Genomic DNA, 26,692 nt, shown 5'->3' on the forward strand with positions numbered 1-26,692 from the left:
ACAGCTAGCGTTGCGGACTGCCTGTGAGGCGCTGGCCGCTAGTGCTTCTGTGCCATGATAACTTGTCCATGTCCACAGATTGAGTTTACAATCATGTAAAACAATGTACATGTACGAGTACATGTATATTTTTTTGAGGCACCAGAGATAGTGCGTGGATGTTACCACTTCTACTCAACAAACTCATACTTCGAGTAGCTATGACCATTCTGCTGCCTGTTCTGCCACCACGCCCTACCTAAACACAAGCATAGTAATGTACATTGTATACATGAAGTACACGCCAAACCCTTTCGACACGTCATTTGAATAGGTGAGTGTTTACACATGCCTCATCTCAAGTAACGTTCACTGCACAAGTCATGGTCATTCTCAGCTACCGTGACCTCTGAGGCCATCGTCAGAGTTAAAGATGGCAAGATTCGAATAAAATTGATATGCAATAGGTTTGGGCCAAAAGAAATCGGTGCAAAGAATGCAATATTGTGTGTAGGTATATTCAAGTTACATGCAAGTCGACAAAAAGCCAGCATACGTGTGTGTGTAAAAGGGGAAGGTTGGCATTCTTTCATCGACCACTGAAATGTCTGTTGAGAAGAAGGAGCACAGTTGTGTAACCTAAGGGGGGGGGGGGGGGGGGGGGCGTGTATGGCAAATGACCCAGTACGGATGGATAGAGTGAATAATAAGGTTGTGCTTGCTTTGTGGGTAGTGCTTCACAAATCCATAGGAACGAGGTATTCCGATGGTAAACGGTTCCGTAGCGATGTGATGTTGTGATCGCTTAGGGAGTTGCTGTGATCCTCTTCTGGCAGGGCCGGTGGAAGGGCAGTGGTGGCTGGAGTGATTTCTCCCGATGTATCTTGCAACGATTTCCCCAGCGCTGGAAACTTCAGGTTCGAATAGGGCGCTTCTGCGAAGCGAGTATCGCTTTGGTTCATTGTGCTAATAGCAGCAGACTCACCTTTAGTGTTGAGTGTATCAAAAGCAGAGTCCGACTCATGGACCATACCTGGGATTGGACCAAACCTACTGGCCACTACCGCACTAGGATTTGAGGGACTGGTATCAACTTCTAACTCAGCATAGTCGTTCACCATGTCCTCAATGCCAGCGTCTGTGGGGGGAGTCGTGATATACTCGTACGCATGCATACTGGGCTGTGTAGACGTGATTTTCGTCTCCACTGTGCGGTCTTCTCCGGGTTGTGGTGTTTCTATTGGCGCTGCTGGTCCACACACTGCATACACGCGAATGACGCCGTCATCATGCGCCTGCTCGTATCGCAGGGCGCTATCCGCTAATAAGTCACGTGACAGTACTTTACCGGGGTCTACACCTGTTGCGTGATGGTGGTCTCGTGCGGGCGTCTCCGACCTGCAATGGTTGGTGCTCAATTCCGTGCTGCCATCGATATGGATCAGTGTCCTTTCAGGAGACTGCCTTCGCTTGCGGTGCACTAGACATACAACCACAAGCAGTAGGATTATGACCACTCCAGAGAGGGTAAGAATGATGTTCAAATTGGAATTACCTGAAACAATGGCTGGTCTAGATGCCGTTGTCGATACGGACGTGGAAACTACAGGATATGGGCGAGACGATGATGTCTTCGGTGTTGCTACTGTAGATATTGGGCTGAGTATGGAGTCAGAAGACTGAAGTGGAGTAGCAGTAGTGGCAGTGCTCGTGGCTGCTATTGCACGTGTTCGGTCGGGTAGGAAGGTAGAAGATTGAGTTGGAGTAGCAGTAGTGGTAGGACTCGTGGCTATATCAGCTATCTGACGGGTTTGTTCAGATTGAATGTTCTGTAGTGTCGGATTTGCGGTAGATGTACGCACAGTTGTTACCATGGTAGGTAGGGGTTGCACCGTGCTGCCATCCTCAGTTGGGATGTGTTCATCAGTAGTCGAGGCTGAGAGACAGGAACAGAAGTTATGATCAACTGGTCAGTATCATTACATACATGCATGAATGTCTCGGTAGTGTCCTCAACAGCGATTATACTCTATACATGTATCACCAGTACTAGTACATGACTCACGGTATATTATACAGTCAGGTATTATGTACAGTATGTGTCCTGAGACCCAGTATCATATACAATACATGTACAGATGTACTGGTAAATGAAATCCGATCACTTGAGTCCAAGACAATGCACAAACTAGTACTGGCACTAGTATACCCATTACGGTGGACACCGGATATACAATGTACATGTACATGTTTATACCGTCATGCGAGAGATAGGCAATTCTTGTCTGCTAGGTGCCTCTTAATATCAAAACGCTCATTCAAGTACTGTGTTCATAAGCAAATGCATTCCATCATACAGTGGTGGGCCTTTCAGTTTCCTAGGCACATCTAGCCGGTACAAGGTAGATCGTAACAAGAATCTCTTATTGTAATTCCCGTTGAGTCAGTTGGGTTAAGTAGATTGGCGAGCATAGACACGCACCTGTATAGTGTACCGATATGTAAGGTTCTTCCCAGAGAAGCTGAATTCCACAATTTCCTCCAAACATCGATTTGCTCACTGTGAACTTCAAGCGCAGCCGATGATGAGCAATGACGGTCAATCTCAGTTCATTGGTGATTGGGGGGAACCATTCGTGATGCCACTTTCACTCACTAAAGGCACAGGCGAGACATCTGACCATGTGACGCCATTTTCTGATTCCTGCTTGGAAACCTGGACGGAGCAATCTGAGTCTCTTTCGGTCCGGTATAAAATTTGAGTGATGTTGATGAAGCAGCCACCTGGAAAATTAAATATGGCTGCATAGGATTCGCCGTCCTTGAGGAAAGTACCAGTATCGTCGGTTAGAGCATTGGGCCCTGTGCGTGTGATGTAGGCATTTGGTCTAGTTGCTGTCACATTTTCTGTGTCTCGACCCAAAGGCTGGCATGGAAACGACGGGTCTGTTGGTTCTGATCTTGTACACTTGATGTATAGCACGACAGCATTGAGTAAGAGGAACCATCCCGATCCACATGACCGAAACTCTGCAGGATAGGTCAAAACACAAACGAATACCTCGTATTGATTGTCCGCTCAAAGCCCTACACAATTGACTCCGTATTGGTACTTACCCCGCATAGTCTTCTCTGATCGTTGTACGCTCTGCTGAAGTGTTGGTTACTTGAAACGCAGTGGCTACCACACAGCACAGAGTGATGATTACTGTTGATGAGAAAAGAGCCTGACAGATTTTAAATGAATGTATTGCTGTCCGGAGATTGAATATAAATATTGGAAAGTTCCTCGTGTAGTAATTCTCTCTGCGTCGAGACAAGGACTTTGCAGAAGGCGATTCGAGCTATGCCTCATCAAGACCATCTCTGGTCTTCAGCATCGGGTGGCAGCTTTAGCACTAGACTAGAGTGGGGTGAATAGAACCGAGCACATGCCACTCCGGTAGTGTGTGTATAGCGGTGAATGGCGATAAATCCTGTTTTCCGTGCAGGAGGATACTGGACGGCAGGTACTACACGTAGGTGTACGAAGTAAGTTCAACAAGGACGCGACACGACTTGGTGTCATTCACAGACTGCGACAAACACAACACTGCGAACCGGAGACGTGGTGACTCTGAGACCCTTCATGTAACTACATGTACATGTATGTACATGTTTAAAATTCATGTACATGTACGCTATGACCATTCCAAAGTTATGCATGCCATCCCTTTAAACAAAGTGTGTGACCATCCCTTTAAAATTAAATATGCTAGTTTGTAAACCTAATACTCTGCAATCATATCGTGCAATAACGTTTCGCGAAAGGGACAATATTGACACTAACACTCTCCTGCTTTTCAGCACAGCGTTCAGTACAGACGACAGTCGGTTTTGCGCATCCAGTGTGCAAGATTGACTCGCTGTTAGACTGTGGTCACGGCTGGCCGCTAGGAGAAAATGGTACATGTATTAGCAGTTTGTTTTGCAATAAGCTTGGAGAAGTGGTGCTCCTCGCCTGAGTCGCCTGCCATCGTCACCGGTGCCTCCTCAAATACCCACTAAGAATTCTTAGATACATGTAGGTTTCCAGGGGTGGAAAGCATCTTCCCGCAAACTGGGACTAGAGCTGTTGAAATCATGTTTGGATTACCAATGCTCCCACAGTCCCACTGCTTTGCCAAGAATACAGTCATGATTTGATTTGCAACTACAGTCTGTATATACATGTATATACGTGTACTACTAGTAACTAACTTAGAAGTTGCGACTTCGGCGGTAATAGTCATGAAGTTGATTGTTCCAACTAGGAATACACGCTTCTTGCCGAACTTGACACTTGACTGACTCACGACTGCCATCCGGAGCACACCAGGAGCACGTCGCACCTTCCACTCGGCAAACCTGCAAGAAAGCACCACTCCCTGCTCAATACACGGTGTTTCGGGGAATTCACCCCTCATCAGTTGAGCTTGAGTAGGCTGAGGAAGATTGTGCCTGAAAAGCACCACTTATAGAAACACCGTGTATTAAGCAGGGAGTGGGGCTTTCTTGCAGGTTTGCCGAGTGGAAGGTGCGACGTGCTCCTCGTGTGCTCAGGATGGCAGTCGTGAGTCAGTCAAGTGTCAAGTTCGGCAAGAAGCGTGTGTTCCTAGTTGGAACAGTCAACTTCATGACTATTACCGCCGAAGTCGCAACTTCTAAGTTCGTATTGTTGTCCCTCACGCGGACGTGCGACTAGTTGTTGGAGGTGACAGCGTTGCGAATAGCTATACTGGCTCTCAACGTCTGTTTATCACAACTCCATGAGCGACTCTGACTCACGCTGCTACCTGGAGCTTCACGAGGTGTTTGTCGCGCTGGAAACAAAGCGTCTCTGTAAGTTTGTATCCCGGTGATGGTTTGGTGGCCTGGAGAGCAGTATATAAGTGGTGCTTTTCAGGCACAATCTTCCTCAGCCTACTCAAGCTCAACTGATGAGGGGTGAATTCCCCGAAACACCGTGTATTGAGCAGGGAGTGGTGCTTTCTTGCAGGTTTGCCGAGTGGAAGGTGCGACGTGCTCCTCGTGTGCTCCGGATGGCAGTCGTGAGTCAGTCAAGTGTCAAGTTCGGCAAGAAGCGTGTGTTCCTAGTTGGAACAATCAACTTCACTACTAGCAACTGTCTTGTATATGATGGAAACTGACGTTAATTGTAACGAGAAATTACGAAACATCCATTCAGTACCAGCAGTTACTACATAAAATTATACAGTTGTCTCTCCCTCTTCAACACGACATTTTGAAAATGATTACGCGCAGTCATTGTTTATAGTCCGTGAAATGACCGAATTTAGAGATAATGATGGAATGGTAGTCACTCTGCCTCACAGTCAGCATGATGGGGCGAAATCCTGCGCGCTCACAAACACATGGATAACCTAGTCTTGCATGTCTGCATACCAAAGTGCGGTGTTATCACACCAGGAATAGGCAGTAGCGTAACTACCACCATATTACTATAGTACATTTGTGTGACCCTGGCCAGAGCACGTACAGTCAACTGTTAGAACAAGCCTTCATCGAACAGCACAATCATACTCACGTCTCCACCAAGCAGACTTATGGCTATGTATGGGAAAATGGCAATCACCAGATGAAGGAGTGGGGAGAAGTGAAACCATACACACACACCAGTCCTGTGTTATGCACACCACACAATGCCGTAGATAGTGAGACAGGTTAGGCTGTACTCACACTACTTGAAAGTTTGACGCGAATGTCGCGTTCAAAACTAGACAAAAGTACTTGAAAAAGCCTTTCCAAGCACACTGCACTCCAGTGACGACTTGAAACATTTTTGTCAGCAAATTACCATGGAGAAACATGATTGTCGTGTGGTAGTTTTGCAAATCCCGAGGCTGCGTTCCTTCAATTTTTTGGCGCTCGATGAACTTATTTGAAATTTTCAGTTCATGAGAAAAATAGAAACAGTTATATCTTGCTTGGATCGTGGAGGTCATTCGACATGCCTCGCGAAGAAGTAGCACATCGTCGACGTCGACGGATGAAGAGGTTTCTCTCCACAGCTCGATGAGCTTCTTCTCCAAGTCGTCAGAAAACACTACGAGAGGCATGATGTCGGTACAAAAGCAATGGTACAAAAGAAATGCGACAGAAACGGCAATCAAAACAACGGGAAGCTACTGGAAGAAAGAAGACGGAAAATACTCGGAAAAAAACACCACAGAATTCAGAAATGACAGGCAAAAAAGGAAACTACAAGTATATGTACAGGAGCAGTACGACCACGAGGAAACAAAGCATGAAAAATATTCTGGAGCCTTTCAACGTACAATAGTACTCCGGCCTCCTGACCTCACACAGCTTTCCAAACGCCTTGAAAGCAAAAAACCTCGTAGAAGAGGGTTCCGTTTCCGCTGAAACCTTTCAAGCGGCTTTCAAGGGCTTTTTTCATTTTCGCAACCGTCACCGTGGCAACATTCACACGTAAGTCACTTGTATGCGGTTTTTCAAGTAGTGTGAGTACAGCCTAACTGTTTCAGCTCATGAGGTTTCATGTATTTGTACCGTTACGTGTTCATCATGTTTTAACGTTAGTTTGTAGACATAACCAAAGGTACACGACTGAACTCTTGATCTTGCACGTGACTCAGTTCTTGACTCGGTGTCTGAGAAAGTTAGCACTGTCTAAGGCGAGAACCGTACATGTTTGGTCTTTGTTTGCGTGTGAATGGAGGGGGGGGGGGGGGGGGGGGGAGAGCTGAGAGTGTCATCATGTGTCTACTAATATTCTGGAGGTATTCTGGAGACATACATGTACATGTGGGCACATGTACACTTACTTTGTACCTGAATGACTGTACATTGTACAATAATGATCATTCTGTGTACATCTACATTGTATTTGATTGTGTCTGGCGGCTGACCTACTGAACGAGGGCATGACCTTAAGAGGAAGCGAGGAGTTAATGACCAGACGACTCTCCTCTTTCCTCCCCTTGCCTGGTGAAAATGTATACTTGCACCGAACAACGTAGGCGAAATGTTGTGTAGCTTTTGTGAAGCATTTCAGTGATCATCACACAATTACATGTGCATGATTGTATAATCATTGAATCTCAAGATAAGGCGGTTAACTGTGCCGGAGGACCACTAAAACCAGTACAGTAGATATCTTTCCCAATACCCAGAATAGCGCTAACCTACTGTATGGGAGTAGTGTAGCACATTTTCAGCCTACCTCCTTTCATGAAAACTGAACAGCCATCTTGGATAGGATTCGCTGTATATGTACATGACATTGTACGTGAACTACGTCATTATCTTAACCTAGCAATCATCAAGGCTTGGGATTCCCTCGACAGGCATCAATCAATGTTGGTGTTTGCCTTTTTAGAACCAATCATGAATCACATTTAAAAAAATTAATGAAATGAAGGTCAGTTTAAACCTACAGTACAACAAGTAACGTTATACCAAGTAAGAGATACAAAATCAAAGTAGTAGCAGTGGTGAGGAACGTGAAAGTACTAATACCAAAATATGTAAGGGATGAAGTGGAAAAGTATGGGAAGCAATCCTGGCACAGTAAGATAAAACGCTCGCAAATCACTGTTATGCAATTTAAGACTAATTACATCATACATATTATTATGTGGCCGCTGGTATTTGCTTCGTACTCGTGCCCATGTAGAATTTGAAACAGAATTTTATCATAGCACAAGGTCACTGAGGTTACTTGTACAACGTGGAAATGTGAAAACACGAAAACACTCAAGTCATGCAGCAAACAACATGCAGACATGTATTGTGTACATGTATTGTGTGCAGTATACATGCAATTTTCAAATTTGGACTTCACGGAGAATTTCAAAATGTTAGGAAATTTGAGTATACATGTATGTACGGATATGTGTTTGTCTGTTTAGGGTGTTGGTACCCCGTTGTGAACCTTTGCTTCGGATGAGGCTGCAGTATTGGACATTAGCAATCAGAAGGCTCAAGATAGTCTGATGGCGTCGTTACTCTCCGTGAAGATGGATGGTTACTGACAGGCTGGGAATGTGGCACAGAGTAGGTGTCGTTTGGCAGTGAAGGTGGTGCTGGACCTGGAGTACCATGTACACGAGGGCACGTAGCCGATAGTACACGAGAAGAACTCTCTATGTAAGTATATTGGCTTTGAAGGTTTGAGGAATTCACCACGCTGCGTTGGATTACAGGCTGAGTATATCGTTCCGCATCCGGATTTTCACCCACGCGGCTTGTCGCTGCACCAAAAATCGATGCGTCTGTAGTATCCGGCGGAATACGGTGCCCGGAGCGTACTATTAGTATGTTGGAAGGGGCTGTAGCTTCACTATACATTTGCTCTCCACGATGCCCGTCTCTTTCAGGAACTGTAGCATACTCGCGTGGTACACCAACCACAGCCACAGTATATTCATTAGTGACTGGATTGGAAGGCTGATGGGATAACTGCATCTCCTCACGGTCAGCACGAAACCTAGCACTCACCGCCACCTGTCCTTCCGATGTTGTTGCTGGGCGTGCGGTGATTTCATTTCTGTGGAAGAATTTGGCTATCTGTCGTCGTTTCCAGAGGCCCACCGCAAGCAGCAGAGTCATGAGCATAAGGCCAATGACTAATAACGACACTAGTATAGTGACAGAGCTGCTGGATGTGTTTGAGCCTGGCATCATTGTATCCGACTGTGTTGTAGCTGGTATGGCGATAGGCGATGTGACATTGTGTGGCGCGCTAGAAGTTCTAAGATGTGTGGTGCGATGACTGGCGTATTCTGTGGGTGGTAATGACGGGTATGATGGGAATTTCTCACGGGTCTCAGAGCTGGTGGTAGCAGGTGCAGTACCTGTGTGTTGAAGTGAAGTTGTAGGAGATTGTGTTGGACTGGAAGCTGGATTACGGAGAAAATCGGACGCAAGAATACATTAAATGAATGTCGCTGTGTTGAGCATATTTCCCGCATGAAAGAAAGAGCAATTCTCAAAGTGTTCATGCATAGATGGCTTGTTCACTGACCATCTATGATTGACCAATCTAACTTTCGTCCGCAATCCCCATCTCGATGCGCCTTGCAGACAGAGGCAATTGTATGACCCGTTTTGGTGTTCACAGGAACTCCACACAAACCCTTTTGTAACAATTGGCCATGCAGATCGATTGCATATCTTGTCTTTTCCCAAGACGCATTTATTCTTGGGAAAGGTTGGTGGAGCATAATAATTAAGACGTATTGATCTTCAAGGCAAGATACGAAGAGCAATCAGCTACGATGCATGATAATTGATACCAGATTGAATGCTGCACTCTGATGATCACTAAAAGGCGTGAAACTTAAAATTACAGCTACACAGCCTTTTGCCTCTTTTGGGTGTGATAGCAGATTATGTCGCAAGAATATTCACAATCAATTACTGCGCTGGGAAGTAGTATGTTGTCCTGTCAACATACTTCAACCTACATACACATTGTATTTCGAGAGCATGTCCGTTAGCGATCACATTGTTTTACTGTTTCCCCTGGTGAACACTAAATCTGGCTAAAGGGACACTCAACGTCGCCAATGGCATTTACCTTCGGCCAAATACATATCGATCCAGATAATTCAGATACTCTCCGGATGAGTCTCAATAAGTATATATTATAATGTTAGCATGTACTTCACTATTCACATACCCAATTCGAGAGTAGAAGTGAAAGATAATGATACTGAGACTAGGACTGATGAGAGAGAGAGAGAGAAAGCGAGAGAGAGAGAGAGAGAGAGAGAGAGAGAGAGAGAGCAACTACTGAACAGGGGCCGCTTCACCGCGATGCACTAATGATGGGGTGGGATGTGTGCGTATGGGTGGGGGGGGGGGGGGGTGTTGGTGGCTACAATTACATGTAGTACACCTTGTGCACAGGCCCTTTAATCAACAGAAAACTTACAAAAATCCATTGACTAGACAACATGGCGGACTTGCAATCGATACGAGATAGGCCTAGGTCTAAAGTACATGTAAATTGATTAGAAAATAAAGTGATTCAACGAAGTATACATATCACATGACTCACCTACACATATCCGGCCATTGAGAGTATCTCGGATAGTGAATCCCTCGAAACAATTGCACACGTAGGACCCCGGAATGTTCACACATTTCCCTGGACCTTGCGCAGAGTACGCAGAACAGTGGTGAGGTGTAAGAGAGCATTCATCAATATCTCGGCATTGAAGTAGGGTTTCATTCGTGACACCCTCAACGTCATAGCCTTGCCGACAAACACAGTCATAGGTTCCTGGTGTGTTTATGCAGTTCGGTGCATTATCCCTGCGAAAATGTGTATAGCAATGGTTATCCGACTGTGCACATTCATCAATATCGTTGCAGGTATAGGTATTTCCATCTTGAGTGCGTTTATATCCATGTTGACAATTACACCTGTAAGATCCCCACGTGTTGTGACAATGCGGACCGGAATCAGGGATAGGATAATATCTATAGCAGGGGTTATGCAACGCTGAACATTCATCGTAATCTGAAGGGAATATTTGAAACATGCACAGCAGTCACTGATTACAATGTTCAGAATAGCTGATCATGCACGAGACACGGAACGCAACACGTCCGATTCATTCCAAGTTGCCGTACAAGTATAATCATTTGTGGCAATACCATAGGTAATCACCAGACACCTGATCTAATCGTTATCCGTCTTATTATTCGAGCGGGTACCTTCCCAATGTCTGCAAATTGACCTATGAATTTATGAGAATGGGACTGTGTTTTATGGGAAACCCCGAGAATGGAAAGGAAAGGATTCTGGGCAGAAAAAGCTGGTGCTTGGCTGGGACCACCAAGAGCAACATTTGCCAAAGTTACTAGCAGTATATGGAGGCCATTAAATTGTTTTGATAATAAAGTACTCCAAGCGAATCTCCAATGATGAGCCTTAAAATGTCTTCATTTTTAAACATTTCCGGACATTACCGTAGTTCGAAATGGCCGTCCTGATTCATGCAATTGAAAAAAGGCCCTCTCATCGAAATTAATTCATTTAGCAGCAGGAACATACATGTCATGTACCATAATGACTCAATGAAATTGCTGTACACTGTACTGAACATCTTTCAAGGTGTTCAATAAAACACAATCTAGAAAAGCAACGACTATTTGTGCCATTTGATGACATTAGACTGTATTTGCAGCCAACTAATTGTGGTATACTGCGCCTGCCTAAATGGGGAGATTTCCTACCTAACGAAGGAGAAAAAATGACATACCTTCTTGGACGTGCAAGGCGATGACCGGTTCATATGCTTCATTGAGTTGAAACACACACTGGCTGAGAGGACGTGTTATCGCACTATGGACTGTGAATTTGATTTGTAACCCATGTGATGATTGCACGGTGAAATTGAGATTGTGACGGAATCCATGTTTACTCCTATGGCTGAACCTAACTGACCTTTCATTTGACCAACCACTGTGGTCAAACGACTGAGACGAAACTGAGACGCGACAATTTCCGTGTGCCTTGAATGATATGGCTATTGCTTCAATAGTGCAGCTCCCTTGAAACTCGAAGGTTGTGCTATAAACACGATTGTAGACGAGGTAGCGATATGATAGTGTACCAGATATATGCGAGTTGTACCACTTGAATGTGTTAAGTCCACCGCTCGTGCCTTCGTAACGATATAGCCGATGAGCTTCTGGAATGCATCTTGGCGTCAAACACCAAATCTCAGTTGTGATAGCAACCAGTGTCGTCACTAGAACGATCAAACTGTATTTGGTCTGGAAACAGACTGTAATGCAGAGGATAGCAATGACAACACAAAGCAAAGTATTAATCTACCGCTAGCTATAATTATACTTATGTACATTGCTAGTTGTATAACGTATTGCAATCAACAAGTAATGGTCGTAAACGTTACCTAGGCAGAACTCCGAAGATAGAAATACATGTTTATTGCATTAATACTGGGTTTACCGCTGCCCATGGAGTGACTTTTAAGAAAGTGAGTTGTGTAGACCTGTCAAGTATAACAATGATCGGCTGGAGGAAAACAAAATGAATTGTTTGGGCCGGATATACTCGCTGTCAATGTAGCAGTGGCACCCTCTACCATCATTACCTGAAAGGTGCACCATTATCACACAATTGTGTAAGTATCAGGACAGAGACGACGTTCCAACCAAGGTCAAGCCAACAAGTGGCAGAATTGGGTACGAGTTGCTGAGGCAATCCTTCCTCGACGTGATCCACACAATCATAGACTGACCTTTTCCGAGACCGAAGCCAACCTGAAGAATATCTTCATAAAAATAGCACTGATCAGTATGGAGCCTCTCCACTGAGTAGCTTTCCAATGTCAATTTGTGTACGAAATGATTTGAGTCGGTCACAAAGATGCACTTTGCCGGCGACATGTTAGAAAAGCAACGGTCTGACATCCATGTTGCCACCGGCTATGGAATGGTGTTAGAAACGCAATCAGCTTAAGATTATTAGCACTTTGCAGGTCACCAGCATGCCTGATGCATATACCTCTGTGGATGTGACCAATGATACACTACTGCAGATCCAATGCGCCACACTAGCACTGATATGCAAGTAACGAAAAGGTACAATGGTTCTACACACGAGAGCTGTGGCGTCATGGCTGTAACTCATACGAATACCAGCTGTTCTCTTACAAAATGTGTACAACATTGGCTGGCACACATCCCATGAATCAAGGAGATGGATATGTTCAACGTGTCACTGGAAACCGATATCAATGATGACCTCTCCCAATGTGCCTTCTGGCGTGCCAAAGACTTGCACTACACGTCTGTCTAGTTGTTTGGCACAACAGCGAGTCATGGTGTCTAATGAAAGGCCAGGAAACAGACGGCAATATGTTGAGGTCAGACACCGGATTTTGCATGTTTGTGTGATTACCATAAATGGACTGTTCAGGTTAATTAGTTGCATGCAGTATGGTGTCTTAGGCTTGGTAGTGCTTAGGAACACCGAGTCACGGCTAGACGGGTAGTGGAAGCAATCTAAAAACAAACCTGAGACCTAGTCCAAAAGACTGTTAAAACGTGTGAGAGAGAGATGCACGGATGGCTGTGTGAGATGCACGGATGGCTGTGTGAGATGCACGGATGGCTGTGTGAGATGCACGGATGGCTGTGTGAGATGCACGGATGGCTGTGTGAGATGCACGGATGGCTGTGTGAGATGCACGGATGGCTGTGTGAGATGCACGGATGGCTGTGTGAGATGCACGGATGGCTGTGTGAGATGCACGGATGGCTGTGTGAGATGCACGGATGGCTGTGTGAGATGCACGGATGGCTGTGTGAGATGCACGGATGGCTGTGTGAGATGCACGGATGGCTGTGTGAGATGCACGGATGGCTGTGTGCAGGTTTAGCGTGTTTACAGTGTATTTGGCACGTAACGATCTTGGTTAAGATTTGAAGTGCATTTATAAGGAGTTTTTGCAAAGAGAATGTCATAGTTCCCGCTAGGATTGAGCAAAGCGAAGCACGCGTCCCACAGGATGAGAATCGGACAGACCATAATACAAATCAAGTCTGATAGCTAGTGTGCTTCAGTTCACCAAAAGCGGTTACAAATGTAAGCTGAGCTGATTGCTCTCGGATTGCTTTTCCGCAGCTCAGTGACGGCGGATTTTACACGTATCCATACATACAGGATCAATGGCTCCGTGTTTCACTCTAATGTGTATCAGTATGATTATATTTTAGGTGCAGCATGTACGATTGCTGTCCAAATGGCTACTGATGGCTATATAGTTCCTTGAGCTTCAGTCAGACTGCATCCGCTTGGCCCTGATGTGAATCGTGTGGTTTACCATATGTGCACCATGCTTGGTTAGCGTCTCTAACAATACAGTATAGCTCATTGAAGTATGTACTAAGGCCGACTCCTGCTTAGAACGCATATTGTTCGATGTACTGGTGTCATGATCCAAACCAAAGTATTTTGAGATAAAGTGTAACTCAGATACTACGTACTATGTACACTTTCTTGCTGCCCATGGGGAATTCTTGCAAATTTGACAACTTTGGTGATACAGCTAGGCTTAGATTCCCATAACACGAGCTAAGGCTTCCACGTGAGAATTAGAAGCTGACTTGGTCCAGCTTGCAAACAAGTATCAGCAAATTGAATATCTCAACCGCCTGTTTGTACTGGCTGCCCATGAACCATTGCGCAGCTGCTCTCTTGCTCTTCCATGGTCATTTGAGACTGTACATGCAAGTTCTAAATGAAATCATAAGTTGATGATGCAAATTAGGAATGGCGTGCAGTTGAATTCTGAGGATATACAAAAAGTACTTATACAAAGCTAACACTTGTATGGTGACTCATTACGCTCAGTTCGAGCTCAAGGCAGTAGCTGAGATCAAAGATAAAGACAACACGTCATGTGGAATATGGCTGTGAAGATCACGAGTTTCAAAGTCCCGAAAAACTCTACACATGTACTTGGTAGTGGTTGTTGTAAGTGTCTGGAAGGGTAACGCACTGTACGTCTCACAGATCTACACAGGAAAATGTATCCGTTCATAGAGCTTTTCAATTTCAAAGCACTCCGAATCGCATAATATTATAAACAAGAAAATATTGCACCAGTTGTAGAAGCAGTGCTCAATGCTCTAGGCACAAAACTCTCTCACACACATACACTAACACATGTACTCGCACACTCTCACACATACACATGGATAAAAAACAGGAAAGGGAAGTATGTTTCCAACTCCTACGGAGGTTTATCATCCGTTGCACTCCATTCAGTTGCTGTCCTTTTGGTTCGGTCTTGCTCCATTCCCTTGTTTGTTTCCACCTATGCGAGTTTGGTGTCAGAATATTGCGTGAAAGTTATAGTATACTTAATTAAAGGAAAGCAATTATTCGTGAATATACAAATAACCTACGTGGAGATAATAATTTTAATATAGCTATGAATAGGATGAAGGCCGTAGACAACAAGTTACGTAGTTGCGTGATGTCTGCGGCCTTCATCCTATTCATAGCTATATTAAAATTATTCGTGAGAAAAGAATATTGAAAGGCTGGAAGTTGTGCTAAAATGTTGGCTATCACTTCGTTGCAAAGATAGGGTAACAGTCAGTCGGAGGGAGAAAGATAATCTGATGGATTCCCTGGTACTTTTTCTTTCGCCTGAGAATTAATGCTACCTTTTGCTCTGAACATGTCCCGCGATAGGATTCATTTGGCAGTGGAGGTGGCATGCCAGCCAGAGTGTCATTGACGGGAAGTCTATCCATTCCAACCAGCTAGTTAGTTTGGGGATCTTTCCTAGTCGCCATGGCTCTCTGATTTTAAGCCGAGGTGTTAGCAACATACGTTGGATCAGACGTGGATCTAGAGCTGCATGGTGTGGTCCAGCTGTTGGGAATAGAAGTGCGAGCCGTGGCTAAAGCGTAGCCAAAACCGTCTGTGCTCCCCATGAAGCTGCTTGACACAGCGCCCGCACATCTCCCCGTGTGATCAACACATTCATTGCCTGGAGCAGTGGCAATAGCATATGGATATTCCACACTCTGATCCATATGGTCTGGAACACTAGTATATTCGTTTGGCGATTCTTTGTTTATGTTGTCGTTTTCCATTCGATTCGAAAACTGGGAGTGCCTCGCTGCATTAGGAGTAGAGCCAGTATTCGGGGCTGTGGCAAGAGAGTATTCACACTCCATATTCTGCTGCTTTTGGTCAGGAACACTAGCGTGTTCGTTTGGCAATCCTTCGAGTGTGTAGACATTTTCCATTCGGTTCGGAGGCTGGGAGTGCATCCCTGTAGTAGCAGCGGATTCGACGGCGGTTGCCGTGGCAAGAGAATATTGTATCACCTTCAATCCGGGCAATCCCAATGGCAACGTAAACGGTAGCATAATCGTCTCCTATTGCCGTGTATGTCGGGAGCGTTCGATTCGGCTGCTGAAGGGACATCTCCACCTCTGTGCGGTCTGCGTGAACCATATTAACATGTCCATGAACAGCTGTGGACCGTAGAGCGATTGAATTGCGCTGAAATAATTTCAATATATTCTCCCTCTTCCGAAGTGTGAGCGCCACCAGCAAAGCAATAAGTATTGTGCGCACTCATATCACAACCATGGGGACGAATCATGTATTCCAGAACGTTTTCTTGTCACAATTATCAATGGAATTCGTGACTAAAGAGAATGATGAAACTACAATAGGATTTATACACTTGCAGTGGAACAGCGAGGATACAAGCATAGTAAGAAAAATAGCACAAACCTAGGAACAATTTGCACAGGTAATAAACTATAGGTGAGGTGAGAAATAATAGGAAATTCAGCAAGTGCAGTGTGACAATGGACATGCATGTGTAAGTGTGTGTGAGTGCGAATTTACTGGAATAGCGTAAGTGCGGTGACATTTTCTTTTTGTTTACAAAGATTTGGATCACGAATGCGAATGTAGACTGCTTCTAGAACTTTCAACTGCTTGAAACTACTTGCAGAACGAACAACACTGAACCAAGAATCATCATAACTTTCACGACACACGGGGTTAGACAACAAATGCAATTTAATTGCCGATGTATTCTTCTTCTTCTCACCGCCTCCGCCTTCACTTGGTTTCTGACCGCCACCGTCCTTCACACCATCTGCACCATCATCGTCATCATCGTCATCGTCCTCTTCATCATCGCTGCCACCTTCACCTGTCGTCGGCTCTCCCAGCAACTGACCACCGGGTTCATCATCGTCACTGCACACGTCGCTTCCACACTCCTCCTCCAGCTGCCGTCGCGTTCTCTTCCTGACCGGTCTTCCCTTGCCATTGCCAAACGCCTGACAGTCGTCAACTCTTCCGCTGGCATCATCCATATCCGGAGAGTTTCGATGCATCTTTCCAGTCACCTCTGCAAACCGAGCTGCCGCCAGCCGTTTGCTCCTTCTCAGCTTTGGTGAGTTGCGGTTGTCTGCGTCCGGCGTTCCGGTACTCGCTGATAATGAAGATAAGACACAGTGTTCGTCTTTGTTTACATTAATGTTTGTTCCCAATTTCTGCGTGCTGTGTTGGTTTTTCCGAGACACCGTTTGTGGAGCAGAAGCCTCTGCCGGAACGGACAGTGGAGTTGGGTGCTTACGTGGTCGGCCACGCTTTGGTCGGGAGGACCTAGCCGCCTGTGACAATATTGAGAGCGGCACGTGTTGTTTGATACGTTCGGACAGATGTTGAAGGGTCCTACCAACATACCGACTACCACATTGTCGGCATTCAAAGTAGTAAATGAGGTGACTCAATTGTAGGGTTGGTAGGACATCCTTCAACATCGTGAACGAACGGATCGTAGTGAACACGGTAACCACATTGGTGGCAAAGTAGGTTTTCTCCACTAGGGATTTCACCACACGGGCCGTGTCCCTCGATTCTGCATGGACACATGCATGTCCATTGTCACACTGCACTTGCTGAATTTCCTATTATTTCTCACCTCACCTATAGTTTATTACCTGTGCAAATTGTTCCTAGGTTTGTGCTATTTTTCTTACTATGCTTGTATCCTCGCTGTTCCACTGCAAGTGTATAAATCCTATTGTAGTTTCATCATTCTCTTTAGTCACGAATTCCATTGATAATTGTGACAAGAAAACGTTCTGGAATACATGATTCGTCCCCATGGTTGTGATATGAGTGCGCATTTAGTTATATTCATTGCATTATTAAGATTATTGTCTCCACGTCGCCTTTTTATAAATAAGTATTGTATTTATATTTTATTATATTTAAGGATTTCCCAAAGGCTTTGGGCTTGTCGAGGGGATCTCCTGCAAGAAGAATGAAATGACAACTTTAGGTAGAGGGAGCAGTTAATCGAGGAAAGGCTACGGAAATAGATCGAGGCATACAAAATCTGGTAATTAAGGAGTTGACACTTATAGTCGACAGAGTCACCAGCACAGTCTTGTAGTTCCGTACTTTTCCTGACGGTGAACTTGGCACTTGCATAATTACGAGATGTGTCGCTGATACTTCCTCATTCTGCTCATCATCTTCAGTCAAATGCCTCGGATCCTTTGTGTGTGGACGCTCTATTCATGTTCAAATTGGTAATCAAGTTTCATCCGTTGGGGGCAGGAGTGCCGCAGGGTTCTCATCTAGGCCCACTCCTATTTAACATACTGATGGACAGTATCCAAACAGTGACTACCAACACCTTGAGCCTTTTTGCGGATGACTCCAACATTCTGTGCATTTCCCCACCGACTATCACAATTACGGCTCACTTGTGTCAGATTGAGACTGATCTAGCAGCGTGTATCTCTTGGGCTGAATATTCTGGATCAAGTTTTAACGTAAGTAAGTGCGCCCATATTATATTCCACTGATGCAGGACCACGGCAGCAGAGCGAACTGTTCAGATGAATGAAGCTAGCCTATGTCGACCTGAGGCTCATCGCCATCTTGGAGGCATATTAACCCCCTCCCTAGATTTCCGTGCGCACATTCGTTCCATTATCTCTAAATTTCGTAGCAGAGTGTTCTTGCTTAGTCGTATGGCTCTTTTCTTTCCTCCATTGATCATTTCTACCTTGCATAAGTCATACGTTCGCCCTACCCTAGAGTACTCTATCCCCGTCTGGTTTTCCTCTCTGACGGTCCAAGACCAGGATAGTATGAGTAGGCTCCAAGCATCTGCAGTCAAAGGATATCTTGCCGCGAAATTAGGGAGGAAGCCAGATTGGATGACTTCAAAAGAAAATCTTAACCAGCGTGCAGGCTGCGAAGCTATACAATGGCGATTACAGATCCTTTCATTATGCTATTTTCACCACATTGTCTACACCTTTCCTTCTGTTCTCTTTGAGTTCAAATTTCGATTTTCATCATCCTCCCGACACCCCAAGTCTCTTGTCCTTCCACCAACTGGCAATTACTTCGCTAAATCCTTCCTTTTCCTTATCGCTGTTGCTTGGAATAAACTTCCTGCTGATATACGTTCACTCGATAGTCCCACGCTATTTAATCGCCAGGTAAGGAAGCTGGATCAAGTTTACCGCTTCTCAGTTTCCGGCATACCTAGTTTCACGTGTTGAACAATAATAGTCTAAATCCGCTACTGCAGTTATTTTGTTTTAGTGCCTTTCCAGTGTTCTATTAGCACCCCTGGTTCTCAATCTATTGTTCTTCCTCTCCTGTGACTTAAAAAATCTCAGATGTTGAGTTTTTTGCACTCCATGCATAATTTTATTTTCAATATTTTAATGGTTTGGTGAGACTCCCATGATAGGTATCCATTTACCTCTGGAGAATCCGTAAATAAACAAAACAAACAAACAAAACAAACAATACTTCATCTCCCTCACACAAAAATCACAGAGTCACGTGTACCACATTGACGTACACGTGTGTTCTGTGTGTGCCCCACGCATGTGCATGTGATGTCATGTGTGGATTGGGTTTTGGCTCCTTGCTGGCGTTTCAGGCTTCCGTTACTCGGTCTGTTCTTACGCTTCTGGCGACTCGTGTCTTTTGCTATTGTTCTTTTCTGTTCTTACTACTCCTTGCTTTTACTGGTACTCTAAGTGCAATTCACACGGCTGTAGCATTGTTGGTATCACTCTAAGTGCTATTCACACGGCTGTAGCATTGTTGGTATCACTCTAAGTGCCATTCACACGGCTGTAGCATTGTTGCTATTACTCTAAGTGCCATTCACATGGCTGAAGCATTGTTGGTTATAGCTAAGACTGGTCATGTAACACAGACCACCACGCATCATCATTATAACCAAGAGTAGATAAACAAGAGTGTGCAACTCCGGATCTCTTCTGCACAATCTGCAGATACCCCCGCCCACGGCGGAATTTTTTGTTGACGTCACCTTTTTTCAGGGAAACGTGGACTTTGCCGCAGAGCAGTGTGAGAGCACGTGCTGGGCACCGACCTTGTAGTGCAAAGCCCCGCCAAGTGCACGAGGGAAACCTCTCCGAAAGGCTCGCAGCGCGTGCGTCGTCGAAAAGATTACGTCAACAAAAAATTCCGCCGTGGGCCAACCCATCCGCGAGTTGCACACTCTTGTTTATCTACTCTTGTTATAACTCAGTGTTTCATGGACATACTCCATACTCCATAGGCAATCATCAGACAACTATCAATACTCCATAGGTAATCATCAGACAACTATCAATACTCCATCTCTTCAGACCAAGCAAGGGTGAGCAGCAACATTTTAAACGTTTTGAAACATTTCCAAAATATACTTGTAGATATTAAAACAAAACACCAACACCACAAAACATGATTGAAAGAAAACAGCACCTCAGACATTCTGCACATTCTTCACAGTATCCAAAAGTGACAGAAAAAAACTCTGTGATGATGTATTGCGACACTTTGTAGCTAGACATTTGGCTGAAATGCAATAGATTTTCAGAGAAAGGAAAAAGAGCACACAGCTAACACAATCAATAGAATCATCCTCTGCACAGCGAGAATATGTAACAATGAAAGCGATCGAAGTACAATGTAGATAAACAACTCAGTTCAGGAGTTTATAAGCAAATGCACACATGCACACACACATACACAAACTCACACACACACATACCCCCACACACATGCATAGTCACACATACAGACACAAGCGCATGCACACACACACACACACACACACACACACACACACACACACACACACACACACACACACACACACACACACACACACATACACGCATAATGCAAGCACACATTGAAGCATGCAAGTATGATGAACAGAGATTGGAAATGCTCATATGTTCACCATCTTGATCAGGCATGTTGGAACTGCTCCAGTCGGTCAGGACTTGGCTGGATCTACTGTTCGCCTGCCATGTTTACTACTGGCAAGGTCATGCATATTCAATGTGTCACGCAAAAATCTGAAATACTATAGGGAAGCCAGACCAATCAAACCTGCTAATACTGGTCCTGTTCATGTTTTACAGCAGTGAGAAACATTAGTGTAGAAACAAGATGCTCCCTGACAAAAGTTAGAACATGGTGACACAGTGGCTTCCCCAGTCACTGACATACACAGTACCACTGGGTGATACTGCAATGCCGAACAGACAATTAAAACAGGTGCTTGAACCGAAGGTAGCCACGTGCCAGAATGTGTCAGAAGTGAACACCTAACAGGGTATGACAATGGAAACACACACACATACCGGCACACACACATACCAGCACACACACAACAACACACACACATTCACTCACCACATGCATTTACACACAAACACCCACCACATACATACACAGTCATATACTTCTGAAGTACACATCCATTACGATAGAATAATTGTAATATGCCCATCCACTGTTGCGTCTCGGTGCAGCGCCTGCTCATTATTTGTCACGTTTGTCCTAGTCTCCGTACCATTGTCTTTCCTTATTCTTTTCGAGCTGGTTATGTGAACGTAGTAAAAAAATAAAATAAATAAATAATCCAGAGGTGATAGAAGGTCCCGAAGGGACCAACAGTGTTCAAGTCATGAGCAGAATCGGGTGTGGCACACAAGAACGCGAACGCGCGCCAACCCCCCCCCCCCCTCCACACACACATACACACATAAAAACACACACCATGCACCCACATGCACTCATGTACACTCACACACATATCGTATTTTCTGGAGTATAAGTCACACTGGGGTATAAGCAGCAACCCCAATTGTTTCCCACGAAATGCAGACATCAACCCTATTAAATCCCGCAGCTATGCAGAAGGCGTTACTTCAGTAACGTCTGGCGCTAGCAAGGGTCCACACAGCTTTAATTTGGTGTTTATTTATTTGTTTTTATGTTTCTGCCATCGGCATGCCTGGCACTATCCCGTACCTGTCCTGTACCATCAAGAGTACCGTACCATCAAGAGAATGAGTATGTATGCGTCTTTGTGGTCCACTTTCACAACAATAACACACACACACAGAAGTCTCTGCTGTGAGCACGGTGGCTCGGCATTGGCTTTATTATTGATACTATTACAATTATCTCCTTCCTGATTTTTTTTCTTGAATAATTGTATGTATAGGGCCTGATAAGAAAAAATAAGCACAAGACACTGCTGATACTGTAGTCGCACAGCAAAACACACAGAAAACGACATGTTACAATGGATGTAACAACACCCGTCCAAGCTAAAGGACCGACATCCCTGCCCCAGGACGGCATCTCGAAACCCCCACACACTCACCACACGGTCATCATCCAGCTTCAGTTCAATCACTGTATTCTTCCCCTGCAGACTCAACCCCCCTGTCACTAGCCATACAATCTGAAGCTGTATGTAACCATACAACGGCCCACGACGCACACACCACCCCTACGTTATTTAACTAAATGTTGAGTCACAGAAGGAGTCACCATCCCAGACACAAAAGAACAACTGGGGACAGGTACTAGTAGTGGGAAGACATTTATCATAGACGGAGAGACGGAGAGAAAGAGGAACTAAACGACTACATTATAAAAGAGAGAGATATTTTGAAGAAAGTTGAGAGAGAGAGAGAGATCTGAAGAGAGTTGACGCAATAGATAGGGCCTGGGTAGCTATGGCAAACATGGGTGCGCAAGTAGCTACCCAGGCCAACGGAACGAAAGGTGAGAATGACGTAGGTGAGAATGACGTAGCACGGGCGGAGGTACCTAACATACCCCTCCTCCATGAAAAAATCCCGCGTCCTCGCAGAGAGAAAAAAAAGAGAGAAAAAGATTAAAAAAAATGACTGAAGGAGAAAAAAACACACACACACACACACATAATGCACGCGCGTACAGATCTCACAAAAGTGTGTACTAAAAATGCACTTCATTACAACGTTCCTGTACTACTTATAGTGTGCAATAACTATTGGAGTTTTACGAGGAACGTGAATTACTAGTATTTTGACCGGCTAATACAGCCTAGTTACACTTTTTCTAAACATCCAAAAATTAGAGCGTGGCTCACCATGATAGGACCCCTAACTTGGTAATGTTTTATGAACACACGCGCGCACACACACTACAAAAAAATTCACGAAACAAATAAACCGAAAATAAATTTGACGAAGAAGGAACGCATACAAAAAAAAGAAAGAGAGAAAGGTAGCTGACCTGCATGACGAGACGAGGTGGACATAGATGAGACGAGGTTGACAGTGACGAGAGGAGGTTGGCGTAGGAGAGACGAGGTTGACATGGACGAGACGAGGTTGGCGTAGGAGAGACGAGGTTGACATGGATGAGACGAAGTTGGCGTAGGACAGACGAGGTTGATATGGACGAGACGAATTATGCGGCCAGATGGTAGAGCACGAGAATCCCAGGGTCGCGGGCTTCGGCAAAAGCCGGGCGCCAATGTTGAGTCACAGAAGGAGTCACCATCCCAGACACAAATGAACAACTGGGGACAGGTACTAGTAGTGGGAAGAAATTTATCATAGACGGAGAGACAGAGAGAAAGAGGAACTAAACGACTACCGTATTTCCTCGATTAATAGATCCGATCTTTTGTTTTTTGAAGAGGGTTGGACCCCTGGTCTCTTATTTGGGCATGGTCCATTATTTGAGCACGGTCCACTATATTTTCATCGGCACAAAAATCCACCATTTCCAGCGATGTGCCGATGAAAATATAGTGGACCGTGCTCAAATGATGAAAGAAAGCACTAGCCACTACAAAAATTGTGCAACCTAAAATCGCGTCCTTTTTGGATCCACCACATGCTTTCTTAGTGCGCATGCGCAAGGCGATGAACTCAAATAAGAGACCGGGTCTCTTATTCGGGCATGGTCTACTATATTTTCCGTGAGGACTCTAGGAGGGTCTACTATTTGAGCATGGTCTATTATTCGAGGAAATACGGTACATTATGAAAGAGGGAGATATTTTGAAGAGAGTTGAGAGAGAGATCTGAAGAGAGTTGACGCAATATAACCACCCATGTTTGCCATAGCTACCCAGGCCCTATATTATACACCCATGTTTGCCATAGCTACCCAGGCCCTATTTTATAGGGCCTGGGTAGCTATGGCAAACATGGGTGCGCAAGTAGCTACCCAGGCGAACGGAACGAAAGGTGAGAATGACGTAGGTGAGAATGACGTAGCACGGGCGGAGGTACCTAACATAAAAAGAAAAGCAGTCGTAACTGCAACAGCCACATGGCCAATAAGAAAACCAATAAGATATATCGATAAACACCCACCCAGAAGTCAGGGATGGGAGGGTGGGATACAAACTGCACCATCGAAAAGCCACTGCGAAGTGACAGGAATGCGGTCCAGCACAACATTTTTGCTGAAGCAAAAAGTTGTGGAGAAATCCCAAAGTCGGTGCAATTTCGCATGAGTCGAAATGTTCAAGTTACCCACAAAGACACAAGCTTTCCAACTCTCTTTGGCCGTTGGAAAGCGTACCTAAGTGTATCGGGGGAATGCATGCAGGCCGATAGTGCAGTACATCAAGTATTCAAGAGTTGCCAAGTGTAGACACGATACTGGTCAAGGGAGCTAAGACAGAGATCCTTGTCGTCAAGTCTGTCGAACCAGGCCTCAGTCAAACTGGCTGTTTACGAGTGTCCAGATAGCGCGCCGCGTGTCAAGCGTCGCATCCTGAGAGAAATCTGCATGCACCGGTATGCTGTGAAGTATGGCTGCCCTTTCATATCCAGGGTTCTACCGCATCTGATCTGTCTCGATAAGCGGTACGGCTTGGAATGTGACAACACGACAACGCCCGAAAACGATGCCTGAACGGAACGAAATGGAAACGCACTTCAAAGTGTTTTGAAACGTTTTCGTTTGCGTGTAAACATTGAAAACGATTGGAAACAGAGCGCGGATATGGAAACCATTCCGCGGAAGACTATATTTCGCGGGAAATACCCAACCCTTGTGACCACCAGCACTCACCAACTCCAACTAACATGTTACATCCCGCCCTTGCGCCAAACCAGCACGTGATAACTCCACTCTCCAGGTCGCTGATCGCCCTTTTTTCGTTTTCGTGTAAACGGTTCAAAACAAGTTGCCGTTCTCGTATAAACGGTTTGAAAATGATTCGAGGGCAGCCCGTTTTCGTTCCGTTTCGTTTCATTTCGTCTCCATGTAAACGCAGCCTCTCTCTAAACGCAGCCTCTCAGGCTGCGTTTACGAGTATGTATGCTAAGTGTATCGGGGGAATGCATGCAGCTCAGGGCGATAGTGCGGGTTCGAATCCTAGGTCTTGAAAAAATAGGAGAAATTAAAAAAATTATAACATCCCTATGCTTTTTTGCCTAGGTCATCAATTTGGTAGACGGTGTCGTGTTACCCTCGAATGCAAAGAGAATGTTTACTTCTTTCGCTCAGGGCCCTACGCTATGTTTTTTGCCTAGCTCATCATGAATGTTGTTCGAACAGATGGAAACTGTTTGCAATACAATGATGTAGCCGATCAGTTCGTTGTGGCATGTTTGGGAATTGTAGCCATTATTATTTTTCTGGTTTTAGAGTTCGTATCGGAGCAGCCGTTCTGTAATTCAAAGCAAGCCGTCATGGTCGACGTAAAACCCTATTTACATACACAAGCTCGAAGAGCAAAAGTCTCTCTGTCCCATAAGCTGCCACATACCAAGTAAATACAAACCCATGCACTTTACATGAGCTAACTGTTACTTGTACGTGTTGCCCTTTTCACGAACCCAGACAAAGGGATTGGTCTATTAATATAACCAAGAGTACTCTTGTCATAACGCATGTACGAAGTCACTAGATTACACCCGCACCAGAGATAAAGGCGACAGCGCCAGACATCAATACGGTGTAGTACGGTATATGGATGTCCTATAGCATGTCGTACAACAGTACGATGGAATTGTGGGAGAAACCAACGACCACTTAAGCGCTTGTGAATGATGAACATTGCAACAGTCTTATTGTGAGTGATAGTCAGGCCAAGTTTCCGAAGATCAGTGGCGAGTGCTATCCCGAGGATTATGTTAGCATTTCGAAAGCATAGACAGGATGCGTATTACAGGAGACCCAAGTTGCTGAAGACCATGGGACATCAAGTCCTCATACATTGAGTCTATCAACCTCTGCGCTGCCCGGTTCCACCGGGCCAGAGTCTCCTTTGAGAGCCGGCTCCGCAACAAGCTCATGTCTGGGTCACTTACGGACAAAGGGTGGTGGACCACGGTGAAGCAAGCTGCTGGTCTGAGCCGTGCAAGTGAGATCCCGCTACTTGTGGACCAAAGTAAGAGGGAGTTCCACTCCAGCGATGCCAAAGCCAACTGCTTAGCAAGATACTTTGCCACGAAGTGTAGTGTTGGAGATCGTGACATATCTACAGACTCACTCCCCCCCCCCCCCCCCCCAGTGCTCAACCTTTACATGGCAGCCTAGATCGTATCCGTTTTCGAGTGTCTGATGTCAAGCGACAGCTAGCCAGGCTCAACCCTTGCAAAGCCACTGGCCATGATGGCCTTCCAACTCGGGTCCTGAACGAATGCTCTCGTGAGCTGGCCCCAGCAGTCACCAAGCTCTTCGAACTGTCCTTCCAATGTGGAATCCTGCCATGTACCTGGAAGTTGGCGCACGTCGTGCCAGTGTTATTATTATTATTATTATTATTATTATTATTATTATACAAGCGAGGGTCCCGAGTCCTGGTGGTGACAG

The 26,692-nt window shown here is 45.1% G+C and overlaps 3 protein-coding genes across 4 annotated transcripts in view; all 3 read right to left on the reverse strand.

Moving 5' to 3' along the window:
• Positions 1–628: 628 nt before the first annotated feature.
• Positions 629–3,248, reverse strand: LOC135811613 (uncharacterized). The gene is made up of 3 exons (XM_065324847.1): positions 3,097–3,248; positions 2,462–3,009; positions 629–1,915 (listed from the first exon to the last, which is right to left on the reverse strand). Exons 2-3 carry the CDS (start codon positions 2,526–2,528, stop codon positions 717–719), a joined length of 1,266 nt encoding a protein of 421 aa, XP_065180919.1. The 5' UTR covers positions 2,529–3,009; positions 3,097–3,248; the 3' UTR covers positions 629–716.
• Positions 3,249–7,153: 3,905 nt separating this feature from the next.
• LOC135811608 (uncharacterized) lies at positions 7,154–12,314 on the reverse strand. Its single transcript, XM_065324843.1, has 4 exons — positions 12,114–12,314; positions 11,256–11,783; positions 10,046–10,510; positions 7,154–8,882 (listed from the first exon to the last, which is right to left on the reverse strand). Exons 1-4 carry the CDS (start codon positions 12,127–12,129, stop codon positions 7,948–7,950), a joined length of 1,944 nt encoding a protein of 647 aa, XP_065180915.1. The 5' UTR covers positions 12,130–12,314; the 3' UTR covers positions 7,154–7,947.
• Positions 12,315–20,157: 7,843 nt separating this feature from the next.
• Positions 20,158–26,692, reverse strand: part of LOC135811602 (probable serine/threonine-protein kinase DDB_G0284251) — a 151,166-nt gene continuing 144,631 nt past the window's right edge. For both annotated transcript variants that reach the window (XM_065324837.1, XM_065324836.1), the window contains one exon: positions 20,158–21,174. In XM_065324837.1, the coding sequence (XP_065180909.1) occupies positions 21,034–21,174 (141 nt within the window). In that variant the 3' untranslated portion in view covers positions 20,158–21,033. The remainder of the gene's footprint in view (positions 21,175–26,692) is intronic.

Source organism: Sycon ciliatum, chromosome 3, assembly GCF_964019385.1.
Source record: "Sycon ciliatum chromosome 3, ocSycCili1.1, whole genome shotgun sequence".
Lineage (NCBI taxonomy): Eukaryota > Metazoa > Porifera > Calcarea > Leucosolenida > Sycettidae > Sycon > Sycon ciliatum.

Bases quoted from the DNA above. Each gene is read 5' to 3' on its own strand.
- LOC135811613 (XM_065324847.1), bottom strand. From the start codon at position 2,528: ATGTTTGGAGGAAATTGTGGAATTCAGCTTCTCTGGGAAGAACCTTAC. The intron at 1,916-2,461 runs GTGCGTGTCTAT...CCTGTCTCTCAG, and splicing joins CATATCGGTACACTATACAG to CCTCGACTACTGATGAACAC.
- LOC135811608 (XM_065324843.1), bottom strand. The intron at 10,511-11,255 runs GTATGTCATTTT...TATTCCCTTCAG, and splicing joins CGCCTTGCACGTCCAAGAAG to ATTACGATGAATGTTCAGCG. The intron at 8,883-10,045 runs GTGAGTCATGTG...TCCGTAATCCAG, and splicing joins CAATGGCCGGATATGTGTAG to CTTCCAGTCCAACACAATCT.